This window comes from Equus quagga, chromosome 9 (genome assembly GCF_021613505.1).
Source record: "Equus quagga isolate Etosha38 chromosome 9, UCLA_HA_Equagga_1.0, whole genome shotgun sequence".
Lineage (NCBI taxonomy): Eukaryota > Metazoa > Chordata > Mammalia > Perissodactyla > Equidae > Equus > Equus quagga.
The window spans coordinates 66,287,883-66,305,941 of NC_060275.1; the positions used below are offsets into that span (position 1 = coordinate 66,287,883).

At 58.2% G+C, this 18,059-nt stretch overlaps 1 protein-coding gene across 4 annotated transcripts; it reads left to right on the forward strand.

Moving 5' to 3' along the window:
• The first annotated feature begins 2,755 nt into the window (after window positions 1–2,755).
• MAP1S (microtubule associated protein 1S) lies at window positions 2,756–17,566 on the forward strand. 4 transcript variants are annotated; one of them, XM_046672328.1, is made up of 8 exons: window positions 2,756–2,896; window positions 3,947–4,048; window positions 5,462–5,544; window positions 6,307–6,447; window positions 7,006–8,199; window positions 8,683–9,361; window positions 16,205–16,440; window positions 17,318–17,566. In XM_046672328.1, the coding sequence occupies exons 1-8, from the start codon at window positions 2,779–2,781 to the stop codon at window positions 17,471–17,473; spliced, it is 2,709 nt and encodes a 902-aa protein (XP_046528284.1). In that variant the 5' UTR covers window positions 2,756–2,778; the 3' UTR covers window positions 17,474–17,566. The 4 variants fall into 4 exon arrangements, with proteins under 4 accessions (XP_046528284.1, XP_046528283.1, XP_046528285.1 ...); XM_046672327.1 differs by having other exon boundaries at window positions 7,006–9,361; XM_046672329.1 differs by lacking the exon at window positions 2,756–2,896 and having other exon boundaries at window positions 3,983–4,048; window positions 5,462–5,747; window positions 7,006–9,361.
• Window positions 17,567–18,059: the final 493 nt, after the last annotated feature.

An 18,059-nucleotide genomic window follows, 5' to 3' on the forward strand; every position in this document is an offset into this window, starting at 1 on the left:
CAGACTGGAAGGTCATCACCCTCATCAGCCTCTACTTTTGACGTTTGTGAACTTGACCATGCCTATGTTAATCTCAACAAAAATGCTAAAAAGAGAAAAGAATTGTCAGGTGAAGAAGATGAGAGCATCTGGCAGTCCTGAGGGCCGAGGGTTCCATTTTCCCCACAAACGCCATGGTCTGACCCCTCTGGGGACTGGCGACCTTGAAACAGGCATGGAGCTGGGGGTGGACGAAGGCAGGAGGATGGTGACCTGAATCCAACGCCTGGGATTTCAGAAATGCTCCCCAGATTCTTCTTCATCTCTGAGGAGATGCTCCCCACACTCCTCAGCCCAGGGGCCCCAGCTGGGGCACGCTATGGGACAGGAAAACCTCAGGGCTTCAGAACACTCAGAACATCAGCCCCCAGAGGCCTAAGGAGGGACCCTGCCCCCAGTCAGACCCCCTGCTGGAGACACATCATGAAACCCCAGGGCCCTTTATGGCCAGCTACAATTAATACCGACAATCATAACTCACAGCTTTGGGCAGAGGAAGATCATGGACTTCATTCAGAAGGGTCCTGGGTTCGAGTCCTGACCCAGTCAATAAATATACATGAAGGAATAAATGAATGAAAGAATGGCGGATGAATGGGCTTTTCACCTCCATTCTACGAGTCTTTATAATGCACTTCCTGGATGCCCAGCCTTGTCCTGCAAAGGCCAGGCCCCGGAGAGGCCTCTGCCGGGTCTGGCCTTCAACAAGCTCCCATCCTGAGGTGGGGGAGACAGTCTGACACAGATGCTCCCACTGTCATTATTGCTCAGAGCAGTAATACAAGAAACCACAGGCAGCCAGGACACAGGGAAGGCCGCCAAGGGGAAGGGACCAGGATAGAGGAAGGATGCCAGGCCCAAAAGAAAAAGAGGAAGTGGAGAGCCAGAACATTAGACAGCATGTGGCCAGAGACTGTTACACACTGACCAGGGAGGAAGTTGGGCTTGAACAACCCAAATACTGAAGAGTGGGCAGGCTGATCTGCATCAGACCTTTCCGATTCTGTCTTGATTTCTTTTGTATACCTCCAAAGATGGGGAGCTCACTCCCATGGGTGACAGTCCAGTCCTTCCTGGGCATGGGCAACTGTCAAAAAGTTTGATGGAATGTGATTTTTCTTGTAGTGGCTGCCATAGGTAAAAAGGCTGAATGAGATTCTTTGGGGCGGGAAGGGTATCCACGTGAGCCAGGCAGTCAGTCCTTCCACAGGCTGGATCTGGAATCAGACCCACCTGGGTGTTATCGAACACAAACACAGGCTTGCTACCCAATGCACAGGAAGGTCAGTTAACTGAAACGTCAGGCTTGTGGCAAGGAAAGAGGTTTATTATCAAAAGGCAGTCAGACGAGGAGATGGGAGCTAGAACTCAGATCCACCTCCTTGAAGGGAAAAAGGGAGGGGTTTTTATTTGGGGTTTTAGGTAGGGGAGGGGGAGCATGTGGCTGTGCTGGCTGGCGTCTTCAGCCTGTTTGGTCTTGAGCACTGAATCTCTCTTTCTTTATCTTCACTTTTCTGGCTAGTTTTCATCCTCAGCCTGCGTTTAGCTTTGTGAGGCTGAATCTCCTTTTTTTCTTTTTTTTTCTTCTTTTTTTTTTTCAAGATTGGCACCTGAGCTAACAACTGTGGCCAATCTTCTTTTTTTTTCTTTCTGCTTTATCTCCCCAAAGCCCCCCAGTACATAGTTGTATATTTTAGTTGTGGGTCCTTCTGGTTGTGGCATGTGGGACGAGTGGCGTCATGTCCGCGCCCAGCATGCAAACCAGCGAAACCCTGGGCCACCGCAGCAGAGTGCATGAACTTAACCACTCGGCCATGGGGCCGGCCTCTCCTTTTTCTTTTTTCTTGACGTCTGGACCTTGACATCCTGGGAAAGACAGCTCACTCCTATACTAAGAAGGGACAGAAAGACCTGGTTAGTTTTAAACAACAGTTGATTGTGCTGAGTATGCATACCTGCAGTTAGCAAATCTTATCTCATTTTTTTTCTTCTAGCCCAGGGAAGATTTTTAACTTCTTTGTTCTCAGTTTCATGGGTTTGAATCTCTGCTCTACCACTTATGGGCCTGGTGACTTCATCTCCTCAAGCCTTAGTTTCCTCTCCATTCCTCTGAGATGACTGTAATAACAGCGCCTACTTTATAGGTGTGTGCATGTATACAATGAGCTAATGGAGTAAAATGCCTGGCACACAGTAGGTGCAGAGTAAGTGTGTCGCCTTGCTCTAGACCCAGAGTGCTCCAGAACATGGCCCAAACATACATGTACTTTGCTATCTCTAAAACTTAGCACCTGCTCTAATTTCTGCCTCACATGCTCTTGCCCCACCACCCATACCTGGCAAACTCCTACACATCCCTCAAAGCCCTAGCTACAAGATGCCTTTCTTTTCTCTGTTCCAGCCCTGACCTAGGCAGCTGGGAGCATTTGGGAGCATCTGGGTCTGGTTCTGATTGGGCCCACTGTGCTAGGAGGTGAGCCCCCAGAGGGCAGGGATTGTGATCGGCCTGTGGGAGGCGTGTAGTCAAGCTTGTTGAATGAATGAACGGTCACTGGGAGGGCGGGCCCAAAGCAGAGACTCCCGCCTCCCACCCCTTGGGCGCCCGCGCCCCCAGCTCCCCGGTCCAGGGGTCGGCAGGCCCGCGGAGGGGCTTCCGGCCGGGGTCTGCAGCCCTTCCGGTCCGGCCCTTTAAGGGGCGGGGCCTGCGGGGCGGCGCTCGGCGCGGCGGGGCGCGCGAAGATGGCGGCGGCGGCTGGGCGTCCGGCGGCCGGGGCGCCGAGCTCGCTGCTGCTCGTGGTGGGCGGCGAGTGCGCGGGCTCGGGGCTGCTGGCCTACGTGCTGGAGGAGCTCGAGCGAGGTCGGGCGGCGCGGCCGGGGCCGGGGCCGGGGCCGGGCCCGGGGCGGGCGGGGCTCGGGGCCTCGCTGTCAGGCGCCGGCGGAGGAGGCCGTCCGGGCCCGGGCGGGGCCGCGCCGCCCACCGGCTGCAGACCGGGGAGGGCCCCGGGCCCGGCCTTGGGCCCCCAGCGGTTGGGCAGGGTGGGCGCCGCCTCCGCGTCCCGCCCGCAGAGGGGAGGCCGGGTCGCCTGGAATCCCCGGGCCCGGGCAGCCGCATCTCCGGGGCGGGGAGCAGGGCTGGCGAGGCCGGGCCGCAGCCCCGGGGCCCACTTTCTGGTGCTCCGGGAGGAGCTGCTAAGTGGGGTGTGGGCGGGCCGGCTCGCGCCCGGGGGGTGAGTCATAGGTGCACCTGCGAGGTTCACCTGCCGCAGGTGGCGTGGCGGGACTGGCGGGCGTGGTGCACCCGCCGCCGCCACCGCGGTCGGAGGGCCTTCACCCCCCCGTCACAGACGGGCAGGGCCTGGGGTCCATCGCCTGGAAAGTCACCTGGTGGCACACACAGCTCGGCTCCCCTGCTTGGAGGATGCTCCCCCGCAGGCCCAGGCCTGCCCTCGCGAGGCCAACAGTCTGGTGGGGAGTGGACCCAAAGTCAGGGAGGAGATGCCGCAAGTTTTAAGCTGTCGGGAGTGCTCAGAAGGATGCAGAAGGCTGAGAGGACAGTGGGTCTTAGCACCTGAAGCGGGGAAAGGGCCTCAGGGCCGTGGGAACAGCGGGTGCAAAGGAGGAGAGGTGGGAAGGTGGCCGGCAGGGTGGAGGAGGTGATGGAGGGGACAAGATGACCATTGAGCAGGGGCGTTCTTGCTGGTGTCCTGAGTCTCTGTAAAATGCCAGGTTACGCTTTGGGTTCCTTGATACAGTGGGGTCAAGAGCACTCGGGTGGTCCTCAGTCTCCAGGCTGTCCTGGGCTGGGTGGCCCCCACCTGCCAGGTGCCAGTCATTGAAACATTCTGGGAGCTGGGGAGCCCAGCTGATTTCCCACCTCGCTTCCCTTGGCACCCCCACCCCCTGCCAGGCATCCGGTCCTGGGACGTTGACCCTGGCGTCTGCAGCCTTGATGAGCAGCTCAAGGTCTTCGTGTCCCGGCACTCGGCCACCTTCTCCAGCATCGTGAAAGGTGAGGCTGGGCACCCCGGTGCCCCCGCTGTTCCATGTACACTCATTCACTGGGCAAGTGTTCTCTGAGTGCCAGCTCTGTGCCAGGCCTGGGGTTGGGTACGGCTGTAGACAACAACAGTAATAGTACAGTGCGATCTGCCGGGGGCGGAGCAGGGGTGAGCCCTGACGCAGCACTGACTTCCTCAGTCCTCAATAACCCACAAGGCAGGAACTTGTGGTTTTGTCCCCATTTTACAGATGAGGGGTGGGGGACAGGGAGCCCACCCAGGAGGGGGCATTTTGGATGAGAGCAGCTGTGGCTGAGGTGGCAGGTGGAGGGAAGGGCTCAGGCAAAGGGACAGGACACTGGGAAAGTAAGAGGCTGCCGAGGGGCCTGGAGAGTGGAGTGTGGGCCCCATGTGGCAGGAACCTTGTCTGGTTCGTGGCTGTGACCCCTGCACAGGACCAGGTAGACCGTAGGTGCTCAATAGATGGGGAGTTAAGAAAGGAACAAGATCAAGGAGGGGTGGGGATGCCTGGGCCAGCGGCACGTGGCCCATGGCTCCCTGGGGATTCTGGGCTGAGCCTGGGTAAGCCAAGCCCAGTGGCGCCCGCGCCTCCGCCGGCCTGTTGAGTCACCTCCCGGCTGCTGCAGGAGGGGAAGGAAGTGTCCATCACCTCATTGTCCCAGCGGTTCTGGGTGGCTTCCTGACCCCTCACAGGGTGGGGGGAGCTGGAAATCCCATTTGTTCTGTGTGACCTTGGGGGCCGCTAGCCCCCTCCATGCCTTGGTTTTCTCTCCTGAGTGCAGCAGTAGCCTGTGACAGGAGCGTGTGGTAAACTGATGAAGGCAGATCAGCACTGGAGGGCCCTGGCCTTTAGCTCCAGGGCCTCGTGCGCCAGATTTGAAACACATCTGGGCTCTGGGGACAGACCACGGTTGGGATCCCGGAGTTAACCCCACTCCCCTCTCCGCGGTCCATGAGGCCTCCCTGTGCTCAGCTCCTCACGCCGCCCTCATTCCAGCCCCACCCACCACTTCCTGACCCTCAGGCACGGTGGCCTCTTCCTGGTGGACCCTCGTTGGCCTTCCCTGGGCCTTGCTTATGCAGTGGTGGTGGCGATGGTGTCCCCCATAGGGCTGACGGCTGCAAATCGGGCCCCGAAGGCAGTGGAGGCCCTGTTGTCACTGCTGTTTCCAGCGTGTGGCCTGCCAAGGCGGGTTTCCTGTTCTTGCCTCATCCAAGCCTGCAGCTGTGCCATGTGTCTGTTAACCCCCAGATGACCCCTGGCTGGGGTTCCCAGGAAATGGAGGCTTGGAGGGGCTTGGGGCTGCCTGGGGTCAACTCAGGGAGGCCCGGTTCAACCCCAGGACAGCCTGACCCCCTGCACGTGGCCCAGCCCCAAACTCACAGGGCCCAATTCCCCCCAGGCCAGCGGAGCCTGCACCACCGCGGAGACACCCTGGAGACGCTGGTCCTCCTAAACCCATCAGACAAGTCGCTGTGTGACGAGGTAGGGAAGAGCAGCTGCTGGAGGGAGCGGGCTACTGGAACCACGCCATCCCCGGCCTGACCTCCTGTGTCCCAGACTGTGCTGCCCGAAATCCTCTTCTCAACACCCAGCAGCAGCATCTCCTCCCCCGGGAAGCCTCCCCTGGTGGCTCCAGCCTCAAGTTATTCCCTCCTCAGGAGCGGCGATGAGAGGGTGGAGCAGAGGTGGGAGTTTGGGAGGAAAGAGTGGGCTAGGGGAGGTAGGACCTGAAGATGTTTGCGCTGAGCCAGCCCCGGGACTTGTCTGAATCGACTGCAATGCTTCCGGCTTTTGGGCGTCTGCACCCTTCTCCCAGAGAAGGGCGCGTCCGTGAGGAAGACGAGAAAGAGAGAGCCCTGGGGCATCCCTCCAGAGACCTTGTGTTGTTGACTCCTCTCATCAAAAATACTCCCTTTTGCTCCCTCAAGGGGCTCTGAAGGAGCCAGAGCCAGACACAGATACCTCCTTCATGGCGTTGGGGCTGGGCCGGGAGAGAGGTGGACTTGAGGGGGCCCATCAAGGGTACGGAGGGCTTCCGGGAGGTGGGGGCACTGGAGCCAGGCTTTGTAGGATGAGCTGGGGTTTGTTGGGGGGAGGGGAGTGCCCAGAGGCTACCCTCCCAGCTTCTCTGGCCTGGCTGTGGGGTGGTTATACGTAGATTTGGGACTGGGGGCTGCCCCAGAGTGGGGTGCTGGCTATGTCACTGCACAGAATAAGGCCTTTAACAGTCTCCCCTCCCCTCAGCTCCGGGACCTTCTGCTGGACCCTTCCCCTCACAAGCTGCTGGTGCTGGCTGGGCCCTGCCTGGAGGAGACGGGGGAGCTGCTGCTCCAGACGGGGGGCTTCTCGTCCCGCCACTTCCTCCAGGTCCTGGGGGACAAAGAAGTAAGCCGCCACCTCCCTGGCTCTGAATCCCACCTCATCCTCATCAGGCTGCGTGGCCCTGGCCAACTGCTGTCCCCCTGGGCCCCATCCCCTCCCTCTCTGAGGAATGATGGTGCTGACACGTGTCCCTCCTTGCATGTTGTCGGGGCCCAGTCCCGTCATCCACTACAATGTGTAGTTCGAGGCAGGGGCTGTAGATCAGCAGATGTCCCAGAGGCCTCAAGTGGCACCCCAGATTCCGGGTCCCAGCTGGGAGAGAGCTAGACAGGTCCCTTATGGAGCGCCCTTAGACTGGGCGGGGCAAATGAGGAAAAACTCGCGCAGGCCAGGTGTTCACACTGTAGCGAGTGAGGGTGATGGGAGGGGGACCAGTGGTGAGGCAGGACCGTGGGCCCTCGAGGGCTGTGGGGAGGGTTGGGTTTTGTCCTGAGGGTGATGAGGGCAGGCGAACGACCCTCCCAGCCCCAGGAGGCAGGGCGGGGATATCCTTGCTCTTCTCCCAATGGGCTGGGTGTCCCCTGGCTCCAGGTGGCCCCTTAACTGCCTGCTCCTCTGCAGATCCTGGATCTCCTGGCCTCCGCACCCCCACACGCAGACCTGCCCAAGCTCACCATCACCTGCCCAACCTTTGGTGACTGGGCCGAGCTGGTCCCCGAGGTGCCCGGCCTCCAGGGCATGCTGCAGCTGCGGTTGAACCCTCCAGCACAGGGGCCGGCCTCTGAGGGCCTGCGTGAGTTTCTGGAGTACGTGGCCGAGGTGCTGGAGCCGCCATCCCCCTTTGAGCTGCTCGAGCCGCCGGCCTCCGTGGGCTTCCTCAGGCTTGCCCGGCCCTGCTGCTACATCTTCCCCGGTGGCCTCGGTGATGCTGCCTTCTTTGCTGTCAACGGCTTCACCGTGCTGGTCAACGGCGGCTCGAACCCAAAGTCGAGCTTCTGGAAGCTGGTGCGGCACCTGGACCGGGTGGACGCCGTGCTGGTGACCCACGCGGGCACCGACAGCCTCCCCGGCCTCAACAGTCTGCTGCGGCGCAAGCTGGCCGAGCGCGACGAGGCAGTGGCCGGCGGGGGCTCCGGGGACGACAGGCTGCGCAGGCTTGTCTCGCCCAGCCTTGGGGTCGTCTTCTTCAACGCCCGGGTGGCTGCCTCGCGTCTGGTGCGTGGCGAGGATGAGGCAGAGCTGGCCCTGAGCCTCCTGGCCCGGCTTGGCATCACGCCCCTGCCTCTGACCCGCGGGCCGCTGCCCGCTGAGCCCACCGTGCTCTTCCAGAAGATGGGCGTGGGCCGGCTTGACATGTACGTGCTGCACCCGCCCTCGGCTGCTGCAGACCGACCGCCGGTCTCCGTGTGTGCCCTGCTGGTGTGGCACCCCGCGGGCCCCACTGAGAAAGTGGTGCGCGTGCTGTTCCCTGGCTGCACGCCGCCCGCCCGCCTCCTGGATGGCCTGGTCCGCCTGCAGCACTTGGGGTTCTTGCGGGAGCCTGTGGTGACCCCCCAGGACCTGGCAGGGCCTCGGCGAGCTGAGAGCAAGGAAAGTGTGGGCTCCCGGGACAGCTTGAGAAGAGAGAGCCGGATGACAACACCTGCCAGGCCTGCCCAGGAGCGCCCCGCGGTGGCCCGGAAGGAGCCCCCACGGGCTGAGGCCCCTCGCAGGGCTGAGAAGGAGGCCAGGCCCCCCCGGGAAGTGAAGAAGGACCCTAAGCTGAGCACCCCTCGGACCCAGCCGCGGGAGGTGCGCCGGGCAGCCTCTGCTGTGGTCAGTGTCAAGAAGACCGGTGCCCAGGCAGCCCCCAAGCCCCGCAGAGCACCCAACACCCCCCACCCAGCTGTGCCACCAGCGGAGAATGGGCCCCGCAGCCCCCCCAGCTTCCGGGGCCAAGAGGCCAGCCCACCCGCCGAGGCCTGCAGCTCCCCAGCCCCCCCACTGGCGGCAACACCCAGCCAGGAGAGCAGCCTGGAGCTGGGGCTGAGCCCAGCCGGGGAGGACGGCGGCAGCTTCGGGGAGAAGGCACTGGAGCTGCTGCTGGCCACCAGCACCCCCCAGCCATGCACACCCTCGCCCCCCGGAGCCCCCCAGGGCCCGACCGAGGGCAGCGGGCGGCTGTCCCTAAGCCCGCTGCGGGGCGGGGAGGCCGGGCCGGATGCCTCACCCACAGTGACCACGCCCTCGCTGCCTGCTGAGGTGGGCTCCCCACACTCCACAGAGGTGGACGAGTCCCTGTCCGTCTCCTTCGAGCAGGTGCTGCCACCACCATCCGCCACCACGAGTGAGGCCGGGCTGAGCCTCCCGCTTCGAGGCCCGCGGGCACGGCGCTCGGCCTCCCCACATGACGTGGACCTGTGCCTGGTGTCGCCCTGCGAGTTTGAGCACCGCAAGGCCGTGCCCCTGCTGCCAGCCCCAGCATCCCCAGGCAGCTCCAACGACAGCAGCGCCCGGTCCCAGGAGCGGGCCAGTGCCCCAGGGGCCGAGGAGACACCACCCACGTCTGTCAGCGAGTCCTTGCCCACCTTGTCTGACTCAGACCCCCTGCCTGCCACCCCTGGCACTGCCGACTCTGACGAGGACACGGAGGGCTTTGGGGGCCCTCGCCGTGACCCCTTACCCGACCCCCTCAAATTCCCCCCACCGCTGCCCACCCCACCCAGCATCTGCATGGTGGACCCTGAGATGCTGCCCCCAGAGCAGGCCCGGCTGACAGATGGCCTCAGCCGTGCGCGGAAGTCCCTGGCCCGCCCCAGCCCTGGCACTGCTGCCCCCAAAGCCTCTCCACTGACCACTGCCAAGACCAAGGGGCTGGCTGGTGGGGACCGGGCCACTCGGCCACTCAGCGCCCGGAGCGAGCCCAGTGACAAGGGAGGTCGGGCACCCCTGTCTAGAAAGTCCTCGGTCCCCAAGACCACCAGTCGGGGCCCATCTGGTAAGTACCTGGGGGCTGGAGTCCTGCAGTGGGTTACCAGCCCAAGTCCTCTTATTCTCTGCTTGCTGTGTGGCCTCCGCCACTCCCGCCACCCCCTCTGGACCTCAGTTCCTCCTGTAAGACTGAAGCTCTGGCCTCACTGTTGGGGCACTTGTGGTTCCAGGGCGTGCAGGCAGTGTTGTCAGTGGAAACAGCACATGTGTGAGTGGGCTGCTTCTAGTAGCCGGGTCGGCAAGAGAAGTGGGCGGCACTAATGGCAGCGCTGTGCTTTCTTTAACCCGTTTGTGTTGAGGTTCCCGAGGCCACCTCCCGGTTTGTGGTTGGCAAGGAGAACTCAGGCGTTCGTCGTGCTCGTGGCTGAGGTGTATTAGAACAAGAGGATACAGCAGGAACGGCACAGGGGTGTGCCAGGGAAACCAGGCACAAGCTTCTAGAGCCTTCTCGCGGTGGAGTCGCACCGCGGGTGTAATTCCCCCATCAACAAGCTGCGATGACACGTGTGAAGTGTTGTCCACCCGGGATCTCCTTTGAGATCTCCCAGGGTCTCTGTCGGGGGCTGGTCAAGTCCCAGAATCGTGGACTCCGCAGGAGGGGCGGCGGGTCTTCAGCACGAGCCTCGCCAGCACCATGCACCCCGACCCTTTCCGGAAGAGGGGGAACCCTTCTGAAGTCAGTTCCCAAACTCCAGCCAAGGGCCAGAGGGTGAGGCTTCTAAGGACAGAGTCTCAGGCCTGCTGTGCTTTTTTTCTCCAGTTTTCAAAAACTGGGATGAAATATACATAATATAAAAGTTACCACCTTGGCCATTTTTCAGCACACTGTTCAGTGGCATTCAGCACATCCCTTTCTTGTACAGCCGTCCCCACCATCCGTCTCCAGGACTCCCTTCATCTGTTGAGACTGAAACTGTCCCATTAAATGCCAACTCCTGGCCCTTGGTGCCCTCCCTTCCGCTTTCTGTCCCTGTGAGTCGGACTCCCCTAGGGACCTCGTCTGACGGAATCCCAGTGTTTGCCCTTCTGCATCGGGCTTATTTCACTGAGCGTCACTCGCTCGGGGCTCATCCATGCTGGAGCACGTGGCAGAATTCCCTTCCTTTTTTGGGCTGCTCAGTATTCCAGTGTGTGGATGGACTGCGCTTCGTTCATCCCTTGATGGACACGTGGGTTTCTTCCAGCTTGTGGACCGGGACGTTCGAACGCCTCTCAGTCCCTGCTCGCAGTTCTGTGGGGTTTATACCCCAAGTGTGATTGCTGGACCATAGGGTCATTCTATGTTGAATTTTTTTGAAGAACTGCCACAGTTTTCCACGTGGCCACACCAGTTTACATTCTCACCACAGTGCACAGAGTTTCCAGTTTCTCCGAGTCCTCGCCAACACTTGTCTCATGGCTGTTTGATAGCGGCGTCCCGGTGGCGGTGAGCTGGTGCTGCCTTGAGGTTTGATCGGCATTTCCCTGGTGGACAGCGATGTGGAGTGTCTTTCCTGGGCCTGCCGGGCGTCTGTCTCTTTGGAGAGCGTTTAGCCACGTCTCTGCCAGTTTTGGAGTTGGGTTGTCTGTCTTTCTGTGGTCGGGTTATGAGAGTTCTCTACATATTCTGGATATTAATCCCTTATCAGATATATGATTTGCAAATATTTTGTCCATTCTGTGGGTGGTCTTTTTACTCTGTTGGTAGTGTCCTTTGATGCACAAAAGGTTTTAATTCTCATGGAGTCCAGTTTGTCTATTTTTCTTTTGTTGCCTGTGCTTTTGGTATTATATCCAGGAAATCATGGCTTAACCCAGTGTCAGGGAGCTTTTGCCATATGTTTTCTTCTAATAATTTTATAATTTTAGCTGTCACATTTTTCTCTTTGATTAATTTTAAATTAGTTTTGTACATGGTACTAAAGAAGCATCCAGCTTCATCACTGTGGTGTGGAGATCCAGTTTTCCAGCACCAGTGGCTGAAAAGACTGCACTTTCCCCATTGGAAGCTCTGGCACCCTTGTCAACAATCCTTTGACCATATATGCCAGGGTGTATTTCTGGGCTCCCTGTTCTGTTCCTTGGGTCTGTATGTCTGTCCTTGTGCCAGCACCACTCTGTCTCGGTACTGTTGCTTTGTGGTAAGCTTAGAAATCAGGAAATGTGAGTCCTCCAATTTTGTTCTTTTTCAAGATTGTCTTGGCTATTTGGGGTCCCTTGAGATTCCACGTGAATTTTAGAGTGTGTTTTTCTGTGTCTGCAAAAAACGTTATTGGGATTTTGACAGGGGTCTCATTGGCCCTGTAGATTGTTTTGTATGGTGCTGACATCTTAACGATGTGAAGTCTAAACGCGTGAACACGGGATGTCTTTCCATTAATTTATGTCTTTAATTTCTTTCAGCAATGTCTTGTAATTTTCACGTACCAATATTTTACCTCCTTGGTTAAGTTAATTCCTAAATATCTTATTCTTTTTAATACTATTGTAAGTGAAATTGTTTTCTTAGTTTCCTTTTTGAATTGCTCATTGTAGTGTGTAGAAACGCAGCTGATTTTTGTGTGTTGATTTTGCATCCAGCTGCTTTGCTGACTTCATCTATTAGTTTTAACAGGTTTCTTTTATGTGTGTGGAGTCTTTAGGATTTTCTGCATGTAAGATCGTGTCATCTGTGAACAGAGGTCACTTCCCTTCTCCCTTTCAGTGTGGAGGCCTTTTCTTTCTTTTTCTTGCCTGCTGCCCTGGCTAGGATTTCCAGCGCTGTCTTGAAGTGTGAGAGTGGCACCCTCGCCTCGTTCCTGGTCTCCAGAGGAGGAGCTTTCTGTCCCTCACCGTACAGTGTGACGTGAGCTGTGGGTGTCCACATGTGGTTGCTGTTATGTTACGGTGGTTTCCTTCCCTTCCTGATTTGTTGAGTGTGTTTATCATGGAATAGTGCTGGGTTTTATCAAGTGCCTTTTCCACATCACTTGAGATGATCCAGATGGGGTTTTTCCTTCATTCTTCCTACACTGGTTTTTCATATGTTGAACCATCCCTGCATCTCAGGAATAAATCCTGCTTGGTCATAGTGTGTAATCTTTTTAATATGCTGCTGAATTCGGTTTGCTGGTATTTTGTTGAGGCCTTTTGCGTCAGTGTTCCAAAGGGATGTTGGTCTGTAGTTTTCTCACTTCGTGGTGTCTCTGCCTAACCTTGGTATAGGGTAATGCTGGCCTCGTAGAATGAGTTAGGAAGTGTTTCCTGCTCTTCGTTTTTTGGAACCGTTGAGAAGGATTGGTGTCAGTTCTTTAAATGTTTGCTTGAAGCCCAGAAGGCTTGTGATTACTGATCCAGTCTCCTTACCTAGTTAGAGGTCTGTTCAGATTTTCTATTTCTTTGTGATTCAGTCTTGGTGGGTTTCTTGTTTCTAGGAACTTGAACATTTCCTCGAGGTTACGCGCTTTGTTGGTGTGCAGCAGTCCGTTGTGCTCTCCTAATGCTAATTTCCATAGAACCAGCAGTCGCGTCCCCGCTTTCATTTCTGATCTTACTCATTTGAGTCTTCTCTTTTTTTCCTTAGTCCATCCGCTAAAGATTTGCCAATTTTGTTAATCTTTTCAAAGAACCAACTTTTGGTTTTGATGACTTTCTTCTGTGTTGTTTTTCTAGTCTCTCTTTCAGAATTTCTGCTCTAATCTGTATTGTTTCCTTGCTTCTCCTGTCTTTGAATTTCTTTGTTCTTCTTGTTGTTTCCTTGAGGTGTAATGTGAGGCGGCTGATTTGAGGGCCTCTTTTCAGTGTAAGCATCTACAGCTGTGGATTCCCCTTTCTCCTGCTCCTCCCGCAGGGCTGCTCCTCATCTTGTCTTCAGCAGCTTGACTAGAGTGGGTTTGGGCCGTGTGTCTCAGTCAGTGTGGGTCTGTTGGAGTTCGTCCTGCTCGGAGTGCATCGAGCTTCCTGGGTGTTTATATTCATGTCTTTCCTCAAATATGGGGAACTTTTGGCCATTATTTCTTCAAATGATCCTTCTGCCCTGTCTCTCCTCCTGAGACTCCTGTAATGTGTGTGTTGGTCCTTTTGAGGGTGTCCCACAGGTGCCTTTGGTTCTCTTCACTTTCTTCACTCATTTCTCTTTCTCTTCCTGGAACTCAGTTTCCATTGTCCTCTCATCAGGATTCCTGGTTCTTCTACCTGTTCAGATCTTGAATGGAGTCCCTCTAGTGAATTTTCTTCATTTCAGTTATTGTGCTTTCTGGTGGCAGAATTTTTCATTTATTTTTTTGTTTTATGTTTCCTTATTTTTGTTTTGTTCATACATTATTCTCTTGGCTGTCTCCACGTCCTCGTTTAGTTCTTTGAGTCTCTTTCAGACCGTTGTTTTTAAAGTCTTTGTCTAGTAAGTCTGCCATCTGGATGGTTTCTTTGATTGATTTTTTCCCTTTGAATGGGCCTTACTGTCTTTCTTTGGGTGCCTTGTGATTTTTTTTGTTGCTGTTGAAAACTGGTCATTTGAATTTAATAATGTGGTAACTCTGGTGATCCAAATTTCATCTTTCCCCAGGGTTTGCTGTGGCTTTTTTGTTTAGCTGTAGTGGGCTGTCTCTGTGCTGGCCATCAGTCTGGGGTATGAATGTAAGGTCTTCTCAGATCTTTCCTGAGCCTGCACCTTTCCCTGGGCACGCATGGTGACTTTCTAAATTCCCGTATATATGCGGTTGCTTTTGAATGTCTAATCCTTAAATGTCTGGCTCCCAAAAGGGGAAAAAGAAAAAAAATGAAGGGGGGATGGGAAGAAGAATAAGAAATGCACAGTCTGGGGTCTGCCCAGTGGCACAGTGGTTAAATTCGTGTATTCTGCTTTGGTGGCCAGGGGTCCACAGGTTTGGATCCAGGGTGCAGACCTACTCCTCAAGCCATGCTGTGACGACATCCCACCTACAAAAAATAGAGGAAGATTGGCAACAGATGTTGGCTCAGGGCCAATCTTCCTCACCGCCCCCCCCAAAAAGGCACAGTCCTTTAAATTGCAGGTAGCTTGCTTCACCCTTACAGGGAGGGGCTGCCAGCACAGGAGACAGATTCCTGGTGCTTCTTACTGTGCCATCGTCCCAGAATCCTCTTGCTGTGTTCTTTCCTGCATACTACACCAAAGTGATATTTCAGTGTGTAATCAAGAGAAGAAATGACTCGATAGTTCCTCTTTCTCTTTCCCAGAGCACGTCTTGAGAGCCTGGAGTGCCCTCCCAGCTGGTCTTGGTCACACGTGCCATGTGGCAGTGCTTGCTGGCCACTGCGTTGGTCAGCGCAGGCCTAGAATTGCCTAGGGAGGGCTGGGGAGAGACCAGTGATGCTGGTGAAGGCAGCACCTCCAGCTCATGGTGCTGAGCGCTCGCCCTGGCCTGGGCCCTCTTCCAGTGCCTGGGGTGGGCCTGCCCTCAAGGAGCTGGTGGACGTCTCTGCTTCTCCCCCCTCGTGACCTGTCCTTGGCTCCTGGCTGCCCCGGGCTCTCGATTCTCTCCTAGCCTCAGCACCTGCTTGAGCTGCCACCTCTTGTCTTTCTTGGGCAGATTCCAAGGGAGGCACCTGATGGGCCCCTGGGACCTTCAGCAGGTCAGGGGTTCCCAGCACAGTGGGAGGGAGATGGTGGCCCCCAGGGCCCGTGGGCAAGGCTGGCCCCGGAGGGTGAGGGTCATCTAAAGTTCTGTTGTCTGGGGCATTTGGCCTCTTTCCAGAGAGGCCATGATCTTGGCCACTTGGGGTCTCCCATTCCCACCACCTCAGGTAAACTGACCCTCCATGCTGGTGTCAGCAGCCTGTCTTAAAGGGCCGGGGTAGACATTTTCAGCTTTGCAGGCCAGGCAGTCTCTGTCCCATATTCAGCTCTGCGGTTGTAGCACAGAAGCAGCTGGGTGAGTGCGTGCGCACTCCAGCAAAACTACTGACAAAGCAGGTGTCTGTCGTGTTTGGCCCATGGGCTATAGCTGCTGGGCTCCCCTCTACCCTGTCCTCCTACCCACGGTCCCCCTGTCTTCTCTCTGCCCTTCCGCCTCTGCCACTCCTGCCTCCCTCACGCCTTCCATGGCCCACGTGGCTTTTTCCTCCTGAGGCTCCACTCAGACCCTTGCTGCCACAGTCCCCAGTTTTGAGTGCGGGCGCCACTTGCCCAAAGCTGGGATTTCATTCATTGTGCACATGCCCTGGCTGCCCTCTGAGCTGGGCGCTCTTCATGGCTGTCAGGCGCCAGGCATCTGGCAGGCTTCCTGCGCCTGAGACCCAGCTGTGTCCTCAGTGAACTGATCCAGAGCGGTGGCCTCGTCCCCCTTGCACAGGCTCTGGGTTCAGGGCTGTGGGCGAGGCCCTGAGAGTGGCTGCCCCATCCTGGCTGTCCCTCGGATAACTCTGTCCCTCCCACCCCAGCACTGGCTTTCCGTCGCCCTTGGGGCAGGGATTTTCTGTCTTGGTCGCTGCCGTGTCCCAGCGCCCGGAGCCAGGAGGGCTTGGGAAACACAGCTGCACGGACGGGTGCTGCAGAAGCAACGGAGTGTTCCAGGCACCAGCTGCTTTCAGGGCTCAAGCTCCAAGACTGCCTCTTCCAAGAAGCACTCTCTGATTGCCCCTTCCTTTCTTCCCGGGGATGTCTGTCTCCAGGGACTGGCCAGGGAGGGTCCAGGCGCTGAGGAGGTGGTCCAGGGTGTTTGCAGAGTTCACTGAGTAACTGCCCCTGCCAGGGAGGGCTTGTCAATCATCAAACGCTGAGATTAGGACTCCTGACAAGGAGGGAGCTGCTCGGAGAGGTGCAGGTGGAGCTGGGAGCCTCGTCCTGGGCTCTGGGTCTCGGCCCTTTCCCGGTCCTGGGAATCCACACTGACTCCTGCTCTCTTGCCCACAGGGTCAGCCGGCAGCCGGCCAGGTGCGTCAGCGGCTCCGCCCGGCTCCCCCATCTACCTCGATTTGGCCTACCTGCCGAGCGGGGGCAGCGCCCGCCTGGTGGACGAAGAGTTCTTCCGGCGAGTGCGGGCGCTCTGCTACGTCATCAGTGGCCAGGACCAGCGCAAGGAGGAGGGCATGCGGGCCGTCCTGGACGCGCTGCTGGCCGGCAAGCGGCAGTGGGACCGGGACCTCCAGGTGCGTGCCCCTCCAGGCCTCCAGCAGTCTGGGCGCAAAGCAGGGCCAGCACCTGCTGGTGTCTTCCTTTTGAACCCACACGGTCTCCTGAGTGATTCCCCCACCTCCCAGAGGAGGGCGCGGGGCTCAGAAAGAAGGCGCGTCCCCAAGGGCACACAGCAATGAGGGCAGACGCAGGAGCCCCCACTGTCAGGCCTCTGTTCCTGTCACGTCCACTGCCTCCTCAGTCTGCAGCAATCCCGGATGAGGACAAGGGCGGGGCTGGCTCGGTCACCCCCCGCCCCCCGACCCCGAGGATTGGTCCAGCTGGACTGGTGGGGCGTGCAGTGTCTGTGTGGCCGAGGCAGTTGAAAACTGTCCTTGAGAGTTAGGCTCGCTTGAGACCGTGAGATTGAAATGGAGGGTGAGGCAAGTTTGGGTGGAGAGGATCTTCCGGTCCCTGGCCCCCGCCCAGCCCTGCGCAGGGCGTGTGCCACCCCTGCTCTCGTGCGACTCTCATGCAGCTCGTCGAGCAGCTGCCAGGGAGTGTCCTGGCAGCAGGCACAGTAGGGGCAAAGGCCTAGAGGTGGGAGTAGGCTCGGCGCATTCAAGGAGGTGCAGGGAGGCCTGGGTGAGCAAAGAGGGAGACATGGCGGTGGGGAGGTTGGTGGGAAGCATGAGGGGGGATTCACAGAAGAGCGGCCTGGCCGCCTGGGCTGTAAGAGGGCCCTTTGGGTGCTAGAGGAAGAGAAGGGACTTCAGGGACAGGCGGGCCGCCAGCCGCAGACCTCCAGGCAAGAGAGAACGGGGGCAGAGAAGAGAGGCCTGGGCACGTGGAGCTGGGCCAGGAGGGCGGCGGGCGCTCCCCTCACCGTCGCTCCTTCTGTCCTGCCCGCAGGTGACCCTGATCCCCACCTTCGACTCGGTGGCCATGCATGAGTGGTATGAGGAGACGCATGCCCGGCACCAGGCACTGGGCATCACGGTGCTGGGCAGCAACAGCACTGTGTCCATGCAGGACGAGGCCTTCCCCGCCTGCAAGGTGGAGTTCTAGCTCTGCCCCGCCCCGCCCCGCCCCGCCCCGCCTGGGGGCTGCTGCGCTGTCCTGAGACTCACCTGCGTCAGAAATAAACCAGGTCCTCTACTTGGCTGTGGTCCCCGTTCCTTCTGTCAGGGGTGACTTGGCGGCGCCTGGGACGGTCATCGTCACCCCCGGGCCCCGGTCCTGGGGGGCAGCTCCCACGGAATCCCCAGTAGCCCCCAGGTCAGGCCTGCTCTGCCCTCCGTGTCGTAGATGGGAAAACCCAGGCCCAGGGGAGGCGGCGCCTTAGCGGTGGCCGCTCACACAGCCCTCCAGCCCCACTCGGTGACCATGAGTGGCGGTGTCACAGGCCGGAAGCTGGTGCCCCTGCAGGCAGCAGCCAGGCCCCCGCCACAGCCAGTCAGGGGCCGAGGGGGTGGTGAACCCCAGGCTCCGTGCTCCGCAGCCATCTGTTCCCGGAGAGTCGGTGCTCATGGCAGGAGAGACACTGCAGAAAGGTCTTAAAGTGACATCTGAAGCCCAGAGTGACCAAGCTCCCTTCCCTGAAGAACCCCCACCCAACCTCTCTGTGTGGACGGAGGCCCCGAGATGGTGCCGG